General features: G+C 41.4%; 1 protein-coding gene across 1 annotated transcript; it reads right to left on the bottom strand.

Annotated features, from left to right (window-relative positions):
* Positions 1–17,213: 17,213 nt before the first annotated feature.
* Pnn (pinin, desmosome associated protein) lies at positions 17,214–25,121 on the bottom strand. Its single transcript, XM_028781783.1, has 9 exons — positions 24,925–25,121; positions 24,193–24,264; positions 23,804–23,872; positions 23,204–23,276; positions 23,006–23,100; positions 22,819–22,894; positions 20,643–20,798; positions 20,429–20,567; positions 17,214–19,646 (listed from the first exon to the last, which is right to left on the bottom strand). The coding sequence occupies exons 1-9, from the start codon at positions 25,035–25,037 to the stop codon at positions 18,259–18,261; spliced, it is 2,181 nt and encodes a 726-aa protein (XP_028637616.1). The 5' UTR covers positions 25,038–25,121; the 3' UTR covers positions 17,214–18,258.
* Positions 25,122–25,257: the final 136 nt, after the last annotated feature.

The raw sequence follows: 25,257 nt of genomic DNA on the forward strand, positions 1-25,257 counted from the left end.
GGAACTTGAGTTACAGACGGTTATGAACCATCATGTGGGTATTGGGAACTCTGGTCTTCTGTAAGAACAGCAAGTGTTCTTAACCATTGAGCCAACGCTCCAGTCCACAAACCTGCTTTTTATTGATAAGCTATACCTCTTAACGTGTACAAGCCTTCCCCTAGCCCTTGTCATTATTCTCTAAGCAATATTGCATAGCAACTATATTCATAACATTTATATTGCTTAAGGTATTATAATTAATTTCAACATGATTAAGTATATGAAAGGAGGGTATATGTAGGCTATCTATAAATATCGTACTGTTTTATTTGTGGCCTTATATGTAAACTATACTCTGTTGGAGGGGGGGTCATAGAACTGGTTCTGAGGGACCTTTGTATAATCAATAAATCTGAAGGCTGTGCTGGGGATATGGCTCAGTGGAAGAGCACTTACACAGTATATACTAAGTCCTGAGTTCAGTTCAGCCTCACAAACACAGTCACACACATGTGTCACACATAGAAAACACAAAGGTGGGTGGCAAAGGCCAGGAAAGTGTTAAAAGCCAGCAAGTAATGCAGTCATAAAGGAATCGTAATGAGCGGTGGAAGGGTAGATGTGGGTGTTTTTTGATGTGGAGAAGGAAGCCATATGAAGTTGTGAGGAAGGAGATACGATTTCTTTGGTTTTTTTTCTGAATGATTATTTTTATTTCATACGCATTGGTGTTTTGCCTGCATTGGACCTTGAGTTACAGACAGTTATGAGCTGCCATATAAATGCTGGGAATTGAACCTGGATCCTCTGGAAGAAAAACCAGTGCTCTTAACCACTAACTAAGCCATCTCTCCAGCCCTTCCCCCCTTTTTCATATAACTGCTTTTCTAGACACTACTTATTCTTTGGGACTCAAATAAAATCGTATAAACATTAGCACTTAATATTTTTTACTCAAATAATGCAAAGATGGATAAAAAAATGACTATATCGCTTCCCAAGAGTAAGGCATATCTCATGACTAAATAAAATTCTGCATTCAGTTGGATTGCCTCCCCTGCTGTCTCATAGTTTAAAAAAAAAATCAAGTCGTCTATTTAATTAAAGTTTTACTTTTGTAAAATGTCTGGGCAAGGGCTGGAAGCATGGCTTAGTGTGAGAGCATAACATCTATGTGGTCCTGGGTTGGCCATGAACTAAATATGTAACCCAAAGCAACTCTGAGCTTCTAATCCTCCTACTCTGTCTCTCCAGTGCTGGAATTCGAGGCAGACACCTCCACTACAGGTTCCTGAGGTGCTGGGGATGCAAGCACTCTATCAACTGAGCTATAACCTAAGCTGGAAAAATAATCACATTTCTAAAATTTTATCACACAGGGAGTAGAGAGATGGCTCAGCAGTTTAGCCTCAGAGAAGGACCTGGGTTCCAGCCCTAGCAGCCCCATGTTGGTCCACAACTGTCTGTAACTCCAGTTCTAGGGATCTGATAACCTCTTCCGGCCTCTGTCGGGATCAGGCACTCACATGGTACACATATGTACATGCAGGCAAACACTCATATACATAAGATAAAAATAGAAATTTCATTTTATCTGAGTTATATAGTGAATTTGTAACTTGGCCTATTCTGTTCACAGAGTATATGAATCCTTTAGCTAAGTCGAAAGATACTTACTTCAAAAGATCGTTGAAAGCAAAATGAATATATCTTTGTCTCTTAATCTTGGCAGGATTAAACTCTAATAAAGATTACCTTTGAGCCCTTGAATTAGTTCACAGTTGAGAATGCTCCTCCAACAGATACCTTTCGAGGATTTTCATCCTCAGGCAAGAGCCCAGTCAATCCCACAAGTCTGACACCGCATACCTAATTGCTTAAATATACTATTTCTCCAAAACTAGTTTTCATAACCCCATTCTTATACCCAATACTACCAGGCAATGTACCTTCTCTTATGTCCTAGCCCTCCAGCTAGCTTGCCTCCCAAAAGGCAGCGGGCTGAGAGTGCAGCAGGAGGGTTAGACAGAAAAGCGCCTAGGTACATGCCACCACGCACCCGCGCTTCCCACTTCCGGGAAGACTGAGGCAGGCATTTTGCTTGAGGTGCAGAATATCAAGGCCTCAACCTTTTAAAAAGAAAAACAATGGAAGACACATAGGCTCCAGTGAAAGTTGAAAGAGATGCCTCTGGGCTCCAAACGTGCTTACTGGCCTCTCACTGCATGGTCTTGGAGAACAGAAGGTACTGGGAATTAACTGTATCCGGTAGGGGGCGCCCTTATTTAAGTACTGAAGCCACTATCTACTAGCTAACATGTACCGACAGAGGCCAGAGAAACTGGATCCTGTTGAAGCTGGAGTTGAAGGTGGCTGTGAGCTGCCTGACATGGGTTCTTCTTCAAGGACAGTGCTTGCTCTTAACCCCGAACCATCTCTCCAGCACCACAGAAGCCTATTTATTAAGAAGAAATGAACAAAACATGCAAACGGTCTGAATGTGGGGCATAGGCCAGCAGCTACTAACCTCAGCTTGGAGTGTGAGGCAGGAGACAGCAAGTTCCAGGCCAACTTGAACTACACAGCAGCAAGATGCTGCAATGAAAATCAGAACAAAACAGCTACAGCAGCTAAGAGGGCATCAGATCCCATTACAGATGGTTGTGAGCCACTGTGTGGTTGCTGGGAATTGAACTCAGGACCTCTGGAGGAACAGTCAATGCTCTTAACCACTGAGCCATCTCTCCAGTCCAGAACTGAACTTCCTAATCTCACAGTCAGCCTCCAGTATCACCCTTCTTCTAACAAGGCTCTACTACCCCAAATGCCCCAAACAGTAGCAGCAATGGGGGACCGAATGTTCAAATACATGGGCCCAAGGGAGGCACTCTCTTTCAAACCATATTCTTCGCATTGCCAAAATAGCAAAAGAAAAAAGTTTTTTCTTTTTGTGCTACTGGAGACTAAACCCAGAGGCCTGGCTCACCCTTGGCAACATGCTCTTCCACTAAACTAATTAACCAGTCCTTTTTCTGCTTTTTACTTTGAGACAGGGTCTCACAGAAGTTGCCCTAGTTGACCTTAGTCTGTAGCCCAGGCAATCTTCAACCTTTCAATCCTCCTGCCTCAGCCTCCTGAGTAACTAGAATTGCAGATTTGTACTGACCTGGCCTCAGAAATATTCTGATTGAACAACGTGACTACCTGGGAAAGCTTAAGAGCAGAGTAGTTTAAGACAGTCAAAATTCAGTTGAGTAGTGTCATGTGTGTGTCTGTGTGTGTGTGTATGTGTGTAGTCCCACTCTCACTATTAGCACTGCAAAAGCAGCCTATGTGTTTGGTATTTCTAAATATCCAATTCCCAATAAAGGACTTAGCTACAGCCTCACAGAGCTATAGCAAGACTGGTTACTCCCGCTCAATAACAATTTGTCCATTCTTATCCTGGAGGGTACATGGACTATTTCCAAATATAATTTTTGTTTGCTTGCTTGCTTGCTTTGAGACAAGGTCTCATTCTTAGTCCAGACTAACCTAGATCTTACTATGTAGCCCAGGCTATCCTGAGACTACTTCAGCTTCCCAAGTGCTGGGATTATAGCCATGAGTCACCAAATTTCCATATTTTTGAAACAGGAATGTTTTATGAAATATTTACCTGCTGACTGACGGATATGGATATATTGAAAATCCTAATGAATACATAAACTTACCTATGTGGCTTCTACAATTAAACAACTCTTAAAACGTCGTTATTACACCAGGCATTTTAATTTCAGCACTCAGGAGTCAGTCAGGCAGATCTCTGTGAGTTCAATGCAAACCTGATCTACATAGCAAGTTCCAGGCTAGCCAGGGCTACATAGAAAGATTCTATCTCAAAAAAAAAAAAATCATTATTACTTTGAACTAAAGTAATAAATAATCCACCAAACCTCTGTAATTTAAGAAAAAACTCTTGCCGGGCGGTGGTGGTGCACGCCTTTAATCCCAGCACTTGGGAGGCAGAGGCAGGCGGATTTCTGAGTTCGAGGCCAGCCTGGTCTACAGAGTGAGTTCCAGGACAGCCAGAGCTATACAGAGAAACCCTGACTCGAAAAAAAAACAAACAAAAGAAAGAAAGGAAGGAAGGAAGAAAAAAAAAAAAAAAAAAAAAAAAAAGAAAGAAAGAAAGAAAGAAAGAACTCTTATCTTTTATTCCCCAAGTTAGTCAGGGTGTTTTTCTGTGGTGATTTTCTTCTAGGTAGTAACACAGAGATCCCAAATGTTTCCATTTTGTAAGTTTGTATCCTAGATCATGTGGTCTCTGAAATCATCACAAGTGAAAGAGAAAGTGAAGAGAGTCTCGTGAGGATTTTCCTGGTCCAGACAGAGAACGTATCCCCTTTACCCACTGCAGAACACAATCACGCGGCCACAAGCTAACTGCCAAGAAGGGCAAGGCAAGTGCCCGGGAAAAAGAAACACTCAGGCTTATTTAAACTAGCTTCTCTCATTCCAACTCTGCAGTGTGGTTTCCAGCAGATATGCATTGCTAGTTCTGAGCCAGTCCTACTGAAATATGTAGAGCGCTAGACTGCCTCAGAACTTCATTAACAGTCATGTTAGGTGATGATGCCACACGCCTTTAATCCCAGTACTTGGGAGGCAGAGGCAGACAGATCTCTGAGTTCAAGACCAGCCTGGTCTACAGAGTGAATTCCAGGACAGTGAGGGCTACATAGAGGAACCCAGTCTTGAAAAACAAAAACAAACAAACAAACAAACAAAAACAAGGAAAAATTAAAATGATAAATAAATAATTAAACATTACAAGTGTAATTTTGTTCAAAGTGGTTACAACTCTGAATAAAAGGTCATGGTCCTAGATAACGTCTAGGACGCACTGTTCTGCCCTGCCTGCTGAGAGCTGAGTCATGTGCTTTCGGTCTTAGCAGAAGTAAAGGCTGACAGATTCTTAGGAAAGCTGAAGAGATCCAAAGGTTAAATGACTAAATAGGAACTTATCCTGCAGCCCCACCCTAAAAATAAGTCAGAAAGGGCTAAGGGCTTGACGTCTAGAAGAAGTAATTTTGCATTTGATCAAGGATATAGAATTATCAAACTATAAAGTTTTAGGTTAGCATTGTGAGGCTGGCAAGATGGCTCAATGGATAAAAAAGTGCTTGCTGACAAGTCTAAGGACCTGAGTTCAATTCCCAGGGTCAGATGGTAGAAGGAGAGGACCAAGTCCCAAAAGTTGTCTTCAGATGCTCCATAACACACATACCCATACACACACTAAATAAATAAAACTAAAAGCAAGGTGGAGGATGATAGAGGGAGATACCTGAAGTCAATCTCTTGCCTTCACACATGTGTGTACATCCCCCCACGTACGTGCATGAGTAAGTACACACGAATATATGTGCATGCATACACACACACACACAAGTTTAAAAGCTACATAGTGAATTTGACACTAGCTTGAGATTCTCAAAAATTGAGATTCTAAAAAAAAGGGGAGGGGTCTGTGTCTGTGTGTGTGTGTGCATGTATGTCATGCATGACTGTTGTCCACAGAAGCCAGAAGAAGGCTTCAGATCCCTTGAGTTACAGGTGGTTTTGAGCCACCACGTAGGTACTAGGAACAGAATCCAAGGTCCTCTGTAAGAGCAGCAGGCACTCCTAACCACTCAACTTTCCTCACAGCCCCCAAACTTGTTTCTTATTTATACTGGAGTGATGGATATGAAGTTAGCATAAGGCAGCTAACTAACCTTTGGTTAAGCCACTGAGAATCTGATATGATGTATCCAGGTTTCTGTGTCAATGACAGAATAGACTGGGGAACTACAGTTAAAGACCATGCCTATGGATCTCTGTGCGTTTGCGTCTATATACAAGCAAATAAACTAGACATGCAATGAAAGTGGAGGACTTCTATTTATAATACCAAATACATGCGAACTCTCTGAGGAACTTAATGAGAAAGAAGAAAACCATCAAAGGTTTCACACAGTCTATAGGTGACAGGATACATGAGGAACTGAATCTTTCTATTAAGATTGGTCCAACATCCTAAAGATGTTAATTATTTGTGAGAAAACTCTGCAAATTAAGGTCAAAGTCCACCATGACCAGATAATCTCTGGGCTCAAAGCAATATGGAAGACTCCCTTCATTTGCAGGGTTTCTCCTTCTCTGACCTAGTCTCGGGGATACTTAGGCTCTAACTGAGCAATCTCAGTAGCTTCAATTAGATTACAGGATCAATTTCCTTTCTCCTGGGAAAACCTGTTAAACTAGCACCTGAGATTGCTAAAATACTTCCCCAATGCTAAAGAGGCATTCCAGGTACCCTAACCCCCCAGCCAATGGCCTTTGACTATTCTGGCTGTTCCTACACTGGCAAAACTAAGCCTTGAATCACCTTAAGTAAAGTTGATCTGCCTCCTGATAGCTGTATGGTGCAGTCATTCACCGTACATTCCCGTAGGGCTTCTGATCCCTCATCTCTGCTCTCTCCGGTCCACAAGAGCAGTGAGACCCACGATCATTCACAAATAAAAATTAAAAGTTAATACAACTAAAGCTAACAGTAAGCAGTGGTGGCACAAGCCTTTAATCCCAGCACTGGGAAGGCAGAGGCAGGTAGATCTCTGAGTTTGAGGCCAGCCAGGTCTATAGAGTGAGTTCCAGGATAGCCAGGGATACATAGAGAAATCCTGTCTAGAACAACCAAAATAAATAAATAAATAAATAGTAAGTAAGTAAATAAATAAATAAATAAATAAATAAAAATCTTTTTTGTTCTTGGAAAATTATTCTTAAGTTTGCATTAAAGCTAAGTGTAAGGTCTGGAGAGGTGGCTTAGCAGTTCAGAATGTACACTGGTCTTGCAGCGGACCAGACTTCAGTGTTCAGCACTCATGTCAGGTGGCGCACAACCAACTGTAACTTCCAGCTTCATAGAGATCTGACACCTCTGGCTCCTTGGGCACTTGAACTTATCTGTATATAACCACATACAAGCGCACAGGTCCCCCTTCTTTATTATATTGCTACAACAAATTCCCAACTGTTATTTCGCCGATCAAGCCCACCGTTCTACCAGTAAGGCGTTTAAGGCAGTTAAACAGTTGTGAGACCATCTACACTTATGTCCCGTGCAATGGGAACCCGAGCCCTGGGAACTATGGAGGACTACCACTCAGGGTTCCTGGGTTAAATACCCCCTGGAGCGACGTGTACATATCTGGTTGGTTAATTGCCCATAAAATCCTATATGCCCCGGGATGGGCTGTGACTTTCCGCGCTTTCCCCTTACACAAAGGCAATAAATTATAGAACTTGTGAGAGCATCGGATTGCCAGCGCTGTCTCTGCCTTCCACGGCTCTCTACATCTGCCCCTTTTTGTTTTAAATGAGAATCACAGGCACTGGCCATTTCCCGTGTCTTAGGCTAGTTGACGTTCTTTCATAGCCAGCACCAAAGAATGGTGAGCTCCTTATCTTAGGCTACGAGGGTTGCACCCACACCTGGCATTCTTGCCAGCAAGAATGTGCACCCAGGTTGTGGCCACTCGTAATGCCCGTCATGGGGTAAACTCACAGCTCGTGGTGTACCTCTGGCATATGGCATCAACCTATTCCCGTCGTTGGGACCAATGGCAGCTGGCCTGGAGACGAAAAGATGGAGTTGCCCTTGGTCTGTCTGACACAGTACCAATATGACTCAAACTCAAGCCCGATCAAGCAATTTCCATCATGGGGGAATAAGCGATCAAGGACTAATAGTTTGATACAGTCTCCCCTACCTTACCAGGTGCAATGGAAACAAGTCCTCTGGGTGCAAAGGCTAGGGAAATCGAAAGAGATGCAAACACCCATCCCTGTGCAATGGAGTCATCTCCTAGGGGTGCAAGGGCTGTTTGTCTCAAAATTCAGGTACCAGAGCTACACAGACAAGACCAGTCAGGCTAAAACTCCTCATCGACCCAATGTAATGGGCTGAGCCCTTGGGGTGCAGCGGCTGATGGATCTGTTTGCTGGCTATTTCTTTAACATAGATAACCAGATTTCGGGAGATGAACCTTGTTCTAAGGCCACAAGTGCTTGGGTAATCACGGCTTTGTCTCGTTTCTGTTGATCTCTGAGCTTGCAAACCAACCAGAGTATGAACACTAATCTGCAACACAGGGTTGTACCAAACAAGCCTACTCCCCCCCCCACTCTTTAAAGAAAGAGAAGGCTGAAGAAATCCAGGAAGAAGGTCTTTCAGTCAGCGAAAGGTCCATGCGTGTTGAGTTGATGGCCATCACCACTACTCGCAACTTCTCAAGGAGTTCATCAAATCCTTCTGACCATTCTCCTGTTAGGTAACGAGACAATTGTCTGGATAAATTAGTTGTTCGAGTAAAGTTTTCATATTGAACACTAGTAATACAGAGTGTGCCCAGTTTTCTTTCACATCTCAATTGTGCCAATTGAAAAAGAATGTCTAATCTTTCTTCTACCAAATCTAGGCGCTGATTAACAATCATCAATCCGCCTTTCAATTCAGCACTCGTAGAAGTATGGATGTTGACTGCCTCTGCCACTGTAGCGGACAGCTGATTTAAGGCTGCTGCTGTTTGAACTTTGGTTGTCATAGCAATCCCAGCAGCTGTAGCTGCAATGGCACTAACTGATATCACCGTCATTATGGCTGCAGTTATGCCAAAGTCTCTTTTTTGTCTGAATAATGATAGAATAGAGGGTGTTTCAACAGAAACAGGAACCCATCGTGGCACTCTGGCAACCATGGCACGTTTAGCTTGTCTAACCGCCCAACACTGAGACATCATGCATGAATCATTAGTGCATTTTTCAAATGAGGAGTTTGAAAGAATAAACAAGAAAGGTGGAAAGACACACACTGGAGTAGGTGAAAATACCGTTTGATTTACAATAATCTTGTTAACTCCAGTAATTAACTGAATAGGATTTGTCAACTGAGGGATCGGATCTGAACTCTGTTCCACCATAGTTCCATTAATAACTCCTGTAAAGGATGTTCTTCCTGCCTCTCCACCCTGGAGAAAGGCTAGCGGGTTGAGGTCGGTACAACTGCCATTAACTCTACAGAGTAGCCATTTGTGAAAAGGATTCATACTAATGCTCTGTAGAAAAGGACCTTTTCTCATTATCGAGTCAGCTCCAAGATCTCCCAGCATATTGGGTGAAAAGGAAAAAGTTTTATTGGTATCTGCCCATCGTGTTACTCTGGATTGACAATCAGACCAAGGCAGAACAACTCTCTCATCTTCTAGACTACAAAAGGGAGAGACCTTAGGTTAACGAAGATGTTTTCTATCAATAAGTTTGGGTGATAAAAATGTTCCATCTATCCAAATGGCTGGTTGTAAAAAGGACTGTGAGAACTCTTTGACATAACTATTGTCCTTTTCATTATTATTCTTTTTGGTTGTTAATTTAACCCAGCTTCTCTTTTCATAAAACCACCCCAAGGTTCTCTTCAAGAGAGTTATACAGTTTCCTGTCTCAGTCAACTGAAAACAGAGAGAACCCCGTTCAGGCAAGGAACGATTTTCTCCCAGGGGCGCATGCATTTTATCAAGCAGCCCCATGGTTTTATTAGTTGTAAGGAATCTTGGAAACACCACGGCATCATGTCTAACAGGTATGGGTTTAGGAAAAGTAGATAATATAGCCCATCATTGTTCTCCCCATATACTAGGAACCCAGATCTGGAGGATCCAAATTAGGACTGAAAGCGTCTGCAGATGAATTCTTCGGGGTGTCATCTTCAGTCATCACGAGTCTTCACGTTAGTTGCTCTGGTAGCCAAAATGGATTGTCTTCTTCCTGTGGAAAAACACAAACCGCTCCCCTGGATCCTATTAAAATAGGATCCGGGCCTTTCCATTGTCTGGTCAAGACGTCCTTCCACTTGACCATCTCCTTTGGCCTATCAGGCTCTAAGTAATGACGGTCAGTAGCCGAATGGCCCTGACTGTCCAAATTTAAAAATTGAGAGTAAAGAGTGCTATAGAAACAGTGACTCGTGGCATTGAGGGTAGAGCCTCCTCAACTCCCCCTTTTTGTTTTAATAGATAAGATTTAAGAGTGTGATGAGCCCGTTCTAAAATGTCTTGTCTTTGAAGATTGTATGGTAAACCTGTCAGGTGAGTCACCTCCATTTGGCGACAAAATTGTCTAAACTTTTGAGACGTATAAGTTGAGAATTTTAGGCTTTTTCCAGGCACTCCAGGCCTCAAGGCAATGTTGGATAACATGTGTTGCCTTTTCTCTCGATAAAGGGGAGGCAAAAATGATTTTAGAACAGGTGTCTCTTAAAGGATGGGATATGGGTAACATCCATTTGCCATAATTGATCACGTGTAAGCCCTCAAGGCTTAACATCATTATGAAAATTGAGGACGCTGAGAACAAGTTTTTGTTATTTAACTTGTACATTTTTCAGAAATATCAAATTATAGTCTCAAGCTATTATTATTTTGATGATATAAAGAATAAGATTGTATAGCCAATTGTTTCTATATGGTCTATAATTTGACTGGTATACAAATCTGTTTTGGCATTGTCCTGGGTTTTAAGCAATCCAATGAACCCTTAAATGTCTTATAAAGAAACAGTACATGTTTCTTAAATTAAGTTGTATTTATAAACCATGAGCCATATGTTGGCTATGAGTGTATTAATTGAAAGCTTGATTTTTCAGCAGCACATAATTTAATTATTTGTGTTGAAGCAGGGGAAAATTCAAGAAAATGTACATGTGATATAATTATATATGCTGCCTAATAAATTGATGAGGCATCTGTAAATATTGTAAATATTTTTTCTATGGGCTGTATGTAAATTTATAGGAAATACAAAAGCATGTATAGAGAACAACTGTTAACAACTTGTCTTAATGATTATCAATTTTGTCTAAAACTTTGTCAAGTAATAGGCCAAATATCATTATTTTCTAATAACCAACTTAATTTTTATTTGGAATAAAGAATTAGCATTTCATCTAAAATATTTTCAGGATTTTTATCTTAAAATCTTGTATTATCACTGTACCTGAAGAAGGATGAAAACACATTAATGGTTTCTTTGGCTAAAGGTCTGTTGTGAGCACATGAGTAGCAATAATGTGAACAGCCAACAATGTATCATGGTCTATATAATTTATCTTTTAATGATCAATAGCTTATTCTATACCTTTACAAAGCTATCTATCCCTCACTGTTGAGGGGAATTAGGATTTGTATCTCCCTTGAAAACATCAAACAGAGGTTTAAGTCTTCTTATGATAAGTTTAAGATGAGGTTTTAGCCAATTAATATCTGTTAGTTGTGAGCCTAGCCTTTAATGGCTGAGCCATCTCTCCAGTCCCTATTATCCATTTTTATTGGAATTTTTTGTGTCACAATCTGTTCAACTATTAAAAACTCATTGTATTAGAGTAAGGGCGTACAGAAACTCTTTGTAGAGATATCAGTTAACAAAATGAATAAAATACACTGAGAGATTTATTGGTCACCCTTACTGACTAGCTAGCTCTCCCTAGACAAAAGTTGTAGTGTGTAATTTTTTGTATTAGATGAAAGTCTAGGATACCTGTAATAGTCTAAAAGCCTTAGCTCTTCTTGATCTCCTTGTGGTGCAGGGATCAAGTCCCAGGGCCTTGCACATAAGAAAGAAAGGCAAGACTTTCTTTTTCACATAGGGAGCAATTAGTTTAATATATAATGGGAAAAATAAATTTTTGAGAGCTACTTATATTTGCATTATGAAGTTTCATGTCTCTCCATGTGAACAGTAAAAATGCACATTTGCTATGCTCTCTCTAGAAACAGTATACTAGGCCACACTATGATGCCCACAACTCTCAGGGACTGTCTCATACTGTAGAACATCTTGTGAAGCAAGCTGACGCTCATTTTTTAACACATCCAGTTGAGTCTCCTTTCTACACTACTACTGACTTTTCTCTCTCTCTGGGCTGTCATAGTACCTAACTCACAGTCGTCTTTGAAAAGTTTTTTCTTAATCACTTTATTTTCTCCCTAGCCCCATGGGTAGCTGTTAAATCATTTTAAATTTACCACCTCTTTTATCTTGAGTGTCAAACATGAAAAGTACTATACTAATTTTTCTTTGAGAAAAACCTAAAAGGCAGCTCCTCTGTTGTGTTAAATAACCACTGATGACTTGATGATGGATGTTCTCACTCTTCTGTCTACAAACAAGCTCCTTTCTTTCTCTTTCACTTCAAGCATATTAAAGCAACAACAAATTCTTATATAAGACTATTAATTATTCTTTGAGTCAGCCCTTTAATGATATTGTTTCATGGGCTCTCAAGAATCACTAATAAATTCATTGGATTTAAATCTCATCACTTTTACCAGGATGTAAATCTATAATAATTCTATGTATTTACTAGAATGGTAACTGATGTAAGCAAGACAGGCTGTAATGTTTCATTAATTTTATAAATCTTAAATTTGAACTTTGTTTTTGGTTTAACTGAATAAGCAACTCTTTTTAGTTGAATAAGGGATCAGATAAACGCCAAGTTAAAGGCACTCTTGTTTTCTAATAATTGTTACATCAGCCCCAGTATCTATTAATTTTATTTGGGAGAGCAGTTTTTACTGTTCTCTATTCTGCGGAGGCAGCCGCCCACGTGAATGGTATCCTTCCGCCTCAAAGCGGACTATTTTTCTATCTAAATCCTGTTCCCACTTGGAGGACCCAGGCTCCCCTGATTCATATTCATATAATTTCAAACTTTGCAATTTTTTAACTGGATATAGAGGCTTTTTCAGCTCAGCTCAACTCTTAGCTATAGGTGTAGGTAGCTTATCAGCCTGTATATATTAAGACTGCCTTTAAAACAAAGTTAAAGTAGCCCAATAGTTGGATATATAACCATTCTTGTCTTTTGAACATGCAACATAGAACATACACTTAGACAAAAAAACAAACAATCAACACACATTGACATTGGTGCGCCAAGGACAGACAACAAAGAAGGACATTTAAGAGCTCTTTTTTGTTGACATAGCTCAGAGAGAGGGCAACTGTTTTTCTAAAACCCTTTCTCTCTCTTATTCTTTACCTGATAAAGAGATTTTCTTTTTAAGGCCTTTTCTCCTTTTCTACGTTTCTCTCCCAGGGAAAATTATCCCTCATCTTTACTCCTTTTTTCTTCTTCTCTCCCAGGGAATTAAAATTATCCCTCTGTCATCCCTGCAGATCAAATGTCTTTGGGAAAATCTTTAGACATGTCTCTTTTCCACCCCCCGAAGACGTCTCCTCAGAGGTGGAGTCACTAATTCTTAGACTTCGAAACTCAGTTAACACTAGGTACAATTTCTTAGGCCCTTTCTGTTCCACTTTTGTAGCTACTTCTTTTTTAATTTCTTCTTTTTTCTTTTCCTTTCTCTTTGTTCTATTCTTAGTGCTCTCTTCCTTTTCTGCTTCTGATAGGCTATCCTGATGCTCTGCTAAAGCTCTTTGTCCCTCTCTTACTTTGTGTCGGCATTTAGCATCCTCTATACAGGCTCTAATCATTTTATACAAAGGCCACATGCCTGGTCTTAACTTCCCTCCTTCTATTTTGTTGATCAGATCACCTCCAAGTTTGCCCCAGGAGCCCTTAGACAGGGACCCCGTGGATACAAACCAGGGAGCTACCTGATCAACATCTTACACGGAGGGCAAGTGCACTCCTTCCCCTGTATATGCCAATTAAGACTAAAGCAGAGCACTAAAACTATCGCAGCCCAAACGGGGATAGTAATAGCAAGATAGACAAGATCCACCATACCTTGCAGAAAAGCGTCTAGACTTCTCGCGCCGTCAGTTCTGAATCCTCTGTTGAGCTAACAGGGTCCCTCGAAGCTGGATAAAACACTGAGACGTCCGGCTTCGTCCCGGGTTTTGGCACCAGTTGTGACGCACCGCCTCGCCAATAAGGAGAACACGCCACACTCAGGATTCTTCTGACAGCAATTTACTTGTTACAGCTCTTTTAGATGGTGTTACAGCTCTCTTAGATGGTAGTGTTACAGCTCTCTTGGATGGTAGTGGCGAAGGACCCCGAGCCCCAGAACCCAAGGCTTATATAGAGTCCTGGGAGAACGTGCCGCATGCCCATTGGCTCCTTAAGTGATGCCTAATTAACATATTGGTTTTTCATTGGCTCTTGGAGTGAGGCTTAATTAGCATATTAGTTTTTGCTCCTTGCGCATGCGCACACTCGGCTTGGCTCTGACTAAAACCAGAGCGCGGGAAGCCGGTGCGCCCTGCGCAGGCGCACTTTCATTCATGGCTCTGTCAGAGCCAAGAAGCAGGGAGCCGGCGCGCCTTGCGCGGGCGCACTTTACTTCATGGCTCCCTCACGGAGCCGCGCCATTGAATGCGGCTCCCTCATGGAGCCGCGCCATTAACAAATGGCGAATGCGGCTCCCACACGGAGCCGCGCCATTGTCGAATGGCGAACGCAGCTCCCAACACACAGGCACACGTAATACAAAATAATTTTTTAAAAAACCAAACATATGTTGGACTAAAGTCTTAATGTAGAGGTGGGATGCTTGCCTAGCGTGCAGAGCACTGTACACACACACACACACACACACACACACAAAGTGCACATCTCAAGATACGTTTTTCTTAAATTATGGGTATATAATATACATATATGATGCATGCCTGGCACACGTGTGGAGGTCAGAGGACGAGTTTTAGTAGTCAGTTCTGTCCTTTGCTGAGGGTTTCTCTTGCTATCACTGCTGAGAGGTGTTTACTCCAGGCTGGTTGACCCTCACCCTTCCTGATGATTCTTCTTCTAATTCAGTACAGGATATGCTGTGATTATAGCTGCACACTGTAGCATCGGGCATGTCTCCCTTACTTGAGTGCATTACTTCAGGAGGTTGTCAGGTTGAGTGTGTGGCAAGTGCTTTCACCTATTGAGCCATTTGCCAGCCCCATTAATTGGTTTTTAACAAAGGCACTAAGATCAAACATTGTAGGGGAAGATAGTCTTTCCAATACTACTGGGAATACATAGAATAATGAAATTAGACCCTACTTCTTACAACTGTGCATGACAGTCTGTGCTTTTAATCTAGTATTCAGGAGGCTGAGACGGGATGTACCATGTGAATTTAGAGCAGCCTTGTCAACATGGTAAGTTTCATGCTAGCCATGAATCCAGTGAGAATCTATCCCCACCACCACGAGCATACATACAAAAAAACCCCAAAACCAACAAACACGCAAAACCCAAAAAACAAGCAAAACTCAATTCAAGGTGGATCAAAACTGAAGAATAGAATTAACATCTAGAATTCTACATACACAATATGGCTACTGTGGTTGACAACTAATTGTATTATTTCAAAGGCTAGGTAGAAAAGTTTGAATGTTCCCTACTTAAGTGTTTGAGATAACTGATACACCGACTACCCTGAACTGCACTTCTAACCCTTCTGTGTCTCATTCTGTTTAGGCATTACAAGCACATCTTATCCAGTTCTATCTAGTGTGGGGATCAAATGCAGTGCTTACATTGCTAGGCAAGTCCTCTACCAAGAGGGTGGCATCCCCAAGCCCTATATTTTTGAGGTTTTTCCATTATGTGTATATATGTGTGCAGACAATGTGCACATGAGTACAGGTGCACAGAACCCAGAAGCCTTGGTCTCCTTGGAGCCAGAGTTAAAACCATGGCACTGGGAATTGAACTTGATCCTCTGGAAAAGCAGTATACACTGTTAACTGTAGAGCCAACTCACCAGCCCTGTAAGAGCTTCCAAATGTCTTCTACACTTCAAAAACTAAATAGGATATGAAAATAATCTCCTATTTAGTACGAGTATCTGTATCTAAGTTTCCAATTTGCCTCAAATGTCTCTAAATGCATCGATTTTAGGTATATTTGAAAAAGATACATGGACCATGATATATTCAAAGGTATTAACTGCAAACAATTTAGAAGTTAGTCTATAAAGCCATATGCTGTAAATAACCTTAACTATGACTGACACACCTGCAATCAGAATATGGAGGTCCAAGTGGACATGGATGGGTCAGTTCCATGAACTGCTCTGAGCTACATTTCTCTGCATCATCCACACTTATTAATAGCCAATACATGCTACACTACTTGGCAAAAGCAAAGTGGAGAGGGACAATGTGACCTGGGGGTTCACTCTGTGCTTCCATTCCCATGATGGCCATGACTAACTCCAAGGCACACTGAGAAGGGTTGCTTCAGTCTATATGGAGTGCCTTTGCCCACCTAGAATTTAGGACTATCTGCTAACAGAAAAGGGATTTCAAAGTCTATTATTTTCCATCATAGGGACCAATGTAAAACTCGTCATTAAAGGTAAAAAATAGATATAAAATTCCATACTGAATCTCTTACACATATTATGTATGCTTTAAATTAAAAAAAAAAACAGTAAAATACTTAAATATGCAAAAACTTAAAATATCCGGAAATGAGAGCTTAAAAAATTTTTTTGGATGGTGTGGTAACACACACCTTTAATTCTAGCACTTGGGAGATAGATGTCAACAAAAGGTTATGAGCTCCTAGGGCTCTGGCGGAGGATCTGTCTGGTCCTCAGCATCCAGTGAGCAACACCTCACTCTCACTCCAAGGGATTCCATGTCTTCTGGCTTCCTCAGTGCGTGCATATACCCACATACAAAATAACCAGCATGGGGAGGGCTTCTCTGCCAGTTTTAATCTAGTCATTCCTTCACCAATCTGTTTCACTGCATAGCACAAGGCCGAAGCATTTTGCCAAGTACAAGTTGATTAAACCCGTCTTGATGTCAAGCATGCTTATGGATGTAGGTGGTTCACTTAATCCAAGGATTTTTTTTTTTGGCTTTTTGAGACAGTTTCTCTGTATAGTCCTGGAACTCACTCTGTAGACCAGGCTGGCCTCGAACTCAGAAATCCACCTGTCTCTGCCTCCTAATCCAAGGATTTTTAAAAAGAATTCTTTTCACATTTGCTTTAACACATGGGTGGTACAGACACAAAACTAAATGAAGATGTTTGTTCATTTTTCACTTAAACCATTTACTTATAGACAATATACTGAATATTTAATGTCAGGCTAAAGCTACAATGTTAAAATAGCCACTGTCACTTAAATGCTCTCATATGCAGCAAAATGTTAATACAAGTACTAATGTTAAACAGTCACAAGTCTAAGCCACATTTATTCGCACATATATAGCAATGGGCAACAGATACTCCAGGTCCATACAAATTTATAAACAACAAAGTTATTAATCACTTGGTACACTTGTGTGTTATCTTGTTTACATATTCAAGTCTAGATGAACTTCCTTCATTGTGTAAACTTCCATACAATACTTCCTTAAACAAAAATTCTTGAAAACACAGATTGGCATGTCTCAGTTATAGCCAACAAAAAAAGACAAGACCACAAATTCATAAACCAAATTTAGAAGATATTTGTACCCACCCCCACCACCCAGGAGGAGATAACTATAACAGAGTACACACTATGTTGTTATCACACAAGTAGCTGTGAGGACAAGAGAATGTTCTATAACCAGGAAATGACAACCAAATCGTACTGTTTAAGTTATCTACCCACTGAATGGTTTAAATGAAAAACAGAAAAATGCTTAAAAATTGTAAGATAGGAAATAATTAAATGTTTAAAAACTATTCCCCATCAAAGCTGTAAAAACCTGGTAACTGTTTTCAGGCAAATCAAAGTGATGAAACCTTCAAGAACATCCTAATCATGTTTAGTATCTTGTGACAAAAACTGAAAATGATATAAAGATATTTATTATACAAGTGTCAACAAGGACATCCCAAAAATAATGAAAGATGCATATTTATTTCTACAAAAGCAATGTATGATACAGAACATAAAGGAACAATTTAAAGATTTACCTATTAAAATATACAGATTCTGACTGAAGAGTAATAGGGTATTTAAAAAAGATGACAAAGGATGTTAATCTTTTTTTATTATTATCATTTTTACATATTTTGGAACCTCACATAATTTTGATAAATAACTCTTACAAAATTATGCAAAAAGTACAAGAATGTCTGGTAAACAAACAGTCTGTATTTTCCAAAAAGAATTTTTACAACATGCAATTCTTAAGGCAGCATCCTCTTTACAAGGTAATCCTTTTACTCATCAAGAAATCTTCTGCTGCAAAGAATAGGCTAAGCAAGCCTGGCTTCTTCCATTAACGCCTTTTGTCTTTCCTGTCTGATTTTCGGTCTCTTTCACTTCTTGAAGATCTCTTGCCTGATCGACTACTCTCTGATATAGACCTTTTTCTGTCAGATCGGGAATTCTTATCCTTTGATCCTTTTGTATCTCTACTACTACCACCTTTTGAAGACTTGTGACTTCTTTCTAGTCCTGAAGTGTCCCTCCGCTTCCGGTCCACGCTCCTTCTGTGCTTTCTATCTCGGTTATGTCCTCGGCCCCTACTGCGACTCCTACTCTCACTGCTACTGCTAGTGCTGCTGCTGCTGTCTCTGCTGCTGCTCCCACTCGTGCTGGAGCTGCTACTGGAGCTGCTTCGACTACTACTGCTGCCACTGCTGGAGCTGCTCCCACTGCTGCTACTAGTAGAGCTGCTACTGGAACTACTGCTGCTGCTGCTCCGACTTCTACTCTTGCTTGTTTTATTTCTTGCTCGACCCCTGCTTCTGCTCCTAGTCTTATTTTTGCTTTTGTTTTCTGAATGAACTGTCAAGACTGGCTCTACAGGCACCTCAGGGAGTTTTATAGACTCTATAGGAAAATCCTTCCGCTCAGGTAGTAGATTCCCTTGCTCCTGAATAACCTGAGGTGGAGGCTGCAAAACAGCTAACGGCAAAGTCTCAGGCTGACAGAGAGGCTGGGATTGGAGTACAGGTTGGGATTGAGAGTGGGGCTGAGAATGGGGCTGGCTCTGGGGCAGGGGCTGAGGTGGGGGCTGAGGCTGAGCCATAGGCTCAGGATGGGGCTCAGGTTCTTTATCTTCTTTTTCCTCTTTTTCCTCAGACTCCTTTTCCACTTCCAGAGAATTAATATTCTCTTTTCCAGGAGAAAGAGATTTACATTCTTTATCTGGCTCAACATCAAATTCCATCTCTGGCTCCAATTCTTTGCTAGTTTCATTTTCTGAAGGTTCTATACTTTCAACTTGATTAGTTTCCATTACTTCCTGCTCAGCAATTACATTTTTGACACTTTCAACCATCTCTAACACATCCATAACTTCTTCTGGCTGACTATCCTGCTGCTTCTCACCTTCTCTTACCTCAGTTTCCTCCTCCATCTTAGCCTCCACTTCCTGCTTTTGTTCCTCCTCCTCCTGTTCTTTTTCTGCATCACTATGAGCTACGCCTGCTTCCTTCTCCTCTTCCTCCACTGCCTCCTCTATCTCTACATCATTGTGCTGATTACCTGTCTCCTCCAACTCTTCCTCTCGCTGAGCCACCTTACCCTCTTCTTGTTCCGCCTTCTGTTCTTCATTACGCACCACCTGATGCTCTTTTTCCTTCATTGATTGTCTTCTAGGCCTAGCCTCCATTTTATTTATTTGTTCTGCAAATTCGATGCGTCTACCTTCAAATAAAGCTAAACAACAAAAAATTACATGTGTAAAGTTTATGACAAATAAGAAAATTTAAAAATAACAATTTTATATGGGTCAAAAATGGTCACTGTCACCAAATCATCTTTTTGTACCTCTAAGTTTTACTTTATTTTGTTTTAGGGTGTGAGGTATGTTGAGAACGGAACTCATCCATAAGACACATATATGGACCTAGGAATTCTATGCACACAAACCTGGACATACATCTGAGGAAAAAACAGGGTTACCTTTGTTGTTGAGCTTTATGCTAGATGAAGCTTAACAAAACCTCTTTAAAGCAGAACCATTATATAGTTAACTTTTCTGTTCCCAAGTGCAAAACATCCAATCACCAGCCTACCAGTGTCTAGCCCTCAGTGAATACCTGATATGGACTTATGCTTGTTTTGCCTTAGTTCCTTATCATTCTTCTTTTTCTTCTTTTTTTTTTTTTTGGTTTTTCGTGACAGGGTTTCTCTGTGTAGCCCTGGCTGTCCTGGAACTCACTCGGTAGACCCGCCTCCCAAGTGCTGGGATTAAAGGCGTGCGCCACCACTGCCTGGCCCTTATCATTCTTCTCTGTCTACTAAGATTTTAAAACACAAAAATCTTACATGAAGTCTTTACTACCTATGAAATGAGCTTCTGGTTAAACTCAATTATGCAGAAAACACTCCTGAACTCTGACACCGCTATCAATTTCAGAATATCATAAAAACAAAACCGGGCATATGTGAATGCATGGTTTACCACTAAGAAACATCAATGGACTTCACACACTTACCATTCATTTTTCTCTGTGACTCTTCTATTAGCTTTTGGGTAGCTGGACACATTCTTCCAGGAATATAGAACAAATGGGGCTTTGTCTTGGTTCTTATATACTTAATTATCTTGGCATTATGCTCATTCCATTCTTCTTGCTAAAGAAAAGGTAAAAAGGTCAATGCTTTGTAAACATGAACAATATCTAATTTAGGATTTAGAACACTACTTACCAGCTGCGCAAGCTCAACCTTCTGTTCCAGAAGCCGCAGTTCTGTCTGTTTAGCACGTCTCTCCTCAAACAGTTCTCTCCTTTCATTTTCAACCTGCTTTCTCTCTTCTTCAGCCTGAACTTCAAGTTTTTGTTCAATTTCTTGGCGTCTCTTTTGCTGAAAGTAATTAATTTTCTTTAGTATAAGTAAAAGATAACCAAGATTTATTTAGTTGTAATTTAATTACCATAAAAGCCACACACATCTTCCTTACATGAGACTTAAATTTTACTACGTAAATTTACTTGTACACTTTCATCATGTTATTTTCCATTTAATTTGTCAGCCTCTTGGTCCTGAATATTATATATATGAGCAACGGCTAGCTTTTGAGACAGTCTTCTTGCTGGGCAGTCCAGGTTAGCCTCAGCTATCACACTTCTAAGATTATATGCATATACTACCATACCTGTAGAGTTCTAATTTAGCAAGTAATATATTTCCCTCTATTAAAAAACTTTTTCTTCAAATGTGAGATAAACATCAGAGGTAGTTCAGCAATTCAGAGTACATACTGAATCAGAATTCCCCTTTCTGTTAGTTTTCCTACAGAAGCAGCCCCACAGAGACAAATCTGTAGCTGTACTGAAATAAAGGTTTATAGAAGAACACTGTAGGGGGGGCAGCCTTTTGCTTTAGAGTGGTATGGATTGCCTTTGGGTGTGTAATAAAACTCAGTTACAACTCTTGAGCAGGCCCAATGTCTGTCATTCCAGGATACAGGAGTCAGAGGCAGGAAGACCAAGTCCTCAAGGTCATTCTCAGTAACATGGGTGGTTCAAATCAAGTCTGGCTACATGAGGCCCTAGGCCAAGACAAGTGTTCCAGAGCCAGTGTGACGGTGCATCAGGTAAGGGGAATACTACCAATGCTGGTAACCCCCAAAGCTCAAGCCCAAACTCACCCCCTGGAGTGGTTTTTCAAGCTGTTTTCTCTCTCTCTCTCTCTCTCTCTCTCTCTCTCTCTCTCTCACACTCACACACACACACACACGCGCGCTTTCTCCCCCATCTCTCATTCATACATGTGTATATGTGTATATATATATGTATGTATGTATGTATGTATGTGTATATATGTATACACACACACATATATATATATGTATGTCTCCCAACCATATAAATAAATGTAATTAAATGGCTCCGTGGTTAAAAGCACTGTCTGCTCTACCAGAGATCCTGAACTCAATTCCCAGCAGGCGCTCACAACCACCCGTAATGGGATCTGGTGCCCTCTTCTGGTGTGTCTGAAGAAAGCCACAGGGTACTTTTATGTATATAATTCTTTAAAAGCAAAAAAAAAAAAAAAAAAAAAACAAAAAAAAAACAAAAAAAAACCCACCTTAAGACCAGCCTGGTCTACATAAGAACATGTTTTAAGAAAAAAAAAATTACACACACATACCTCCCAAGGGCTGGAGAAATGGCTCCATGGTTAGAAAGAAAAAAAAAAAAAAAAAAAAACACTGACTGCTCTTTCAGAGAACCCGTGTTTGATTCCCAGCTACCACAGGGCAACCCACAGCTCTGTGACTCCAGCCACAGAGAATCCAACACTCTCTGTCCTCCACAGGCACTGTCCACATAGGGTGCACAGACATATACAGGCAACACCCATTCACATAAAGTAAAGGCAATAACCTACTATAAAGCCAGGTGTGGTGGCTTACACCTTTAATTCCAGCGCCCAGGAAGCAAAGGCAGGCAGACCTCTGTTGAGTCTGAAGCTAGTTTGATCTACATAGCGAGATCTCATTTCAAAAATCCACAGGTGGCTAGGAGGTGATGGTGGTGCATGCCTTTAATCCCAGCACTTGGAAGGGAGAGGCAACTACAGAGCTAGTTCCAGGACAACCAGGGCTACCCACAGAAACCCTGTCTCAGAAAAACAAAACAAAAAACCCAAAACATCAAAAAATTCCAGCACTTGTAAGGTAGAGGTAGGAGCATCCAGAGTTCAAAGTCACCCTTAACTACACTGTGAATACCAGCTTATCCAGAGCTTCACAGCAAAAGCCTTTGTCAAAAAACCAAAGAGAACATTCAAGCTTTTTTCTTAAAAGAAACATTAATCTCTTATTTGGTGATGAGTAGATGAGGAAACAAAACAAAACAAAACAAAAAAGCACCAATACCCGTTCAGTAGCAACAGTAGATTCTTGTTTAAATTTTTGAAGGGTGCCCATCAACAAGCCAAATATTCGCCGGTTCCTAAGAAACAGGAAAAAAAAAATCAATGTCTGCACAATCTACACCAAAACTCACTAAGAGATCCTATAAGCATCTGACTTCCCTTAATACTCTGACCCGGTAAGCAGATACCTTTGCTTTCCCTTTTCATCCATGTTTTGATCCTGGATAAGGTCTCTACGTGTGCGTTCTTTGGAGGTAGCTACAACAGAAGATTGCAGTGCTGGCTACAAGAGAAAAGAAAATATCAGTGATTTCCTGTGCTTGGGTAACATGCTTTTCAAAACACACTAAGAACTATGTTCATCCTCTAATATTTAATTTCAATACCTTTTTAACATCATCGTCTTCTGGGTCGCTTTCCTGGCGTGATTCTCTTCTTGTCCGACGCTCCCCACCCAGCCTAGCAAAGGAAAAAGAAACTAAATGATCACTGCAGAATCAAATGCATAATCAAAGGTGAATGCATATTCTAGGACCCATCTCCAGAAGACATATTCTACTGAGTTTACATCTCATTTACCATTTTCTTGTCAGTGGGGAAAAAAAAAACCATGAAACAAGATGCTCTAAACCAAACTTTACTCTCTTATCATAGCCAAATATTTCTTGGTGTTTTTCAAAGTACAGAACATAAAGTGTTACTTCTTCCAATTTCGCTGTCTAGCCCAGTTCAAATAAATCCTAATGACACAGAAATACCTCTAGTGTCCTAGAAAACAAGGTACGTACTGATACTTCAGGTATCTTTTTGAAAACATACCTACTCAGCTGGGCGGTGGTGGCACACGACTTTAATCACAGTACTTGGGAGGCAGAGGCAGGCGGATTTCTGAGTTCGAGGACAGCCTGGTCTACAGAGTGAGTTCCAGGGCAGCCCAGGCTACAAAGACAAACCCTGTCTCGAAAAAAAAAGAAAAGAAAACATACCTACTGACTGCCCCTTCCAGGTCTCTCTGTTTGGCTGGGGGTCCTCCTCCACTATCTGAGAATCCACGCCTACAATGAAAACCATCCAACATAAAGCTTGAGAAACATCGAAACGGGTATTTCCAAGAGATTAGAGAATTTAGTTGATTTTTATAAAAAAGAAAAACACAAGTGAAGCAAACTTTATGGAAACATTTACATGAAAGAGTTGCCTTCTTCCCTTGCAGGAACATCCTACCACCACCAATTACATTCTCAGATGTCAAAAAGCCTTCACAGAACTTAAAAACACAGTTTATATTAAACTGTTCTAATTAATATTCCCCAACCTCTACTTCTGCAATACATTTATTAGAAACATAGCAGTTAACATCTTCGAAAGACCTTACCTTAGCAATAAACTACCTCGTCCTCTACCTCCACCAGGACCAGAAAGGGCCAGCAATCTGGCTTGGATGGGCCTAAAAAGAAATTATAATCAGTGTAAAAGTCCTAAGTAGACATACCCGCGGGCATCATATACTTCTTCCAGAGGAGTGGTACACCCTAAGGAAGAATGAACACAAATAATTCTGAAATGACGGTTTCAGATCCACTTCTTCGAAACGAAGAATTCTAATCCTCTTTCTTGCTTCCCCAAGACCAGCGTTACAAAAATATATGTACCTCGAGACTGCTACATATTAATAAGGCTGGGTCAGGTCCTATCTTCCAACCTCAAGGGAAGGACACCCAGGCCAGTAGGGAGAGGTGGCCACCGCTTCCCCCGGGGGTCTCTGGTTTGATCCAGATTCGGGGCCGCGGGGGCGGAAAGGGGCTTTGTACTGCAGTTCCGGGCCTGCAGCGCCAAGGGCGGGAAGCCGTGGTCTCGGCCTTCCTAGGGGCGCGGAAGCCATGCCGCTCAGCCAGGCTCGCCTTCCATTCGTCAGCACTTGGCCCCCAGCGCCCTAGGGCGCAGGCATGGCGTCTTCCCGCCTAGCCGAGTAGAGGGCTCGGCCGCCGCCCGGGAAACAGGCCCCTTGACCCCAGCGGGCCCACAACCGGTCGGCTGCCCTCTCTCCCCAGTTCGCCCCAACCCGAGGAGTGCCTCCCCAACCCCTCAGGTTCCGTCCGATGCGTACCTCACATCATTCGGGTCCCGCCCGGTGAGCTTGCGGATATTCTCGTCCACATTCTTGAGGCTTTCTTTGGCCTTTTCTAGCTGTTCCTGCAAAGCTCTCACGGCGACCGCCATCTTCTCTCTGCAGCAGGCTTCGCGACTGCTCTATAGGCCGCGCAGCGCCGCACCACGCCCGCCGTTACACGCGGAAGGACTGACAGCCCGCCCCAGCCAATGACCGCGGGATTTTTTTTTTTTCTAGCCTCAACCACTCAGGGACCGGAAGGGGAAGAAGCTTGCCGAACCCGTGATTCCCAACCAATGAGGAGCCGGCAAGTCAGTCAGCCCCTCCCCT

This window comes from Grammomys surdaster, unplaced genomic scaffold (genome assembly GCF_004785775.1).
Source record: "Grammomys surdaster isolate TR1022 unplaced genomic scaffold, NIH_TR_1.0 98, whole genome shotgun sequence".
NCBI lineage: Eukaryota > Metazoa > Chordata > Mammalia > Rodentia > Muridae > Grammomys > Grammomys surdaster.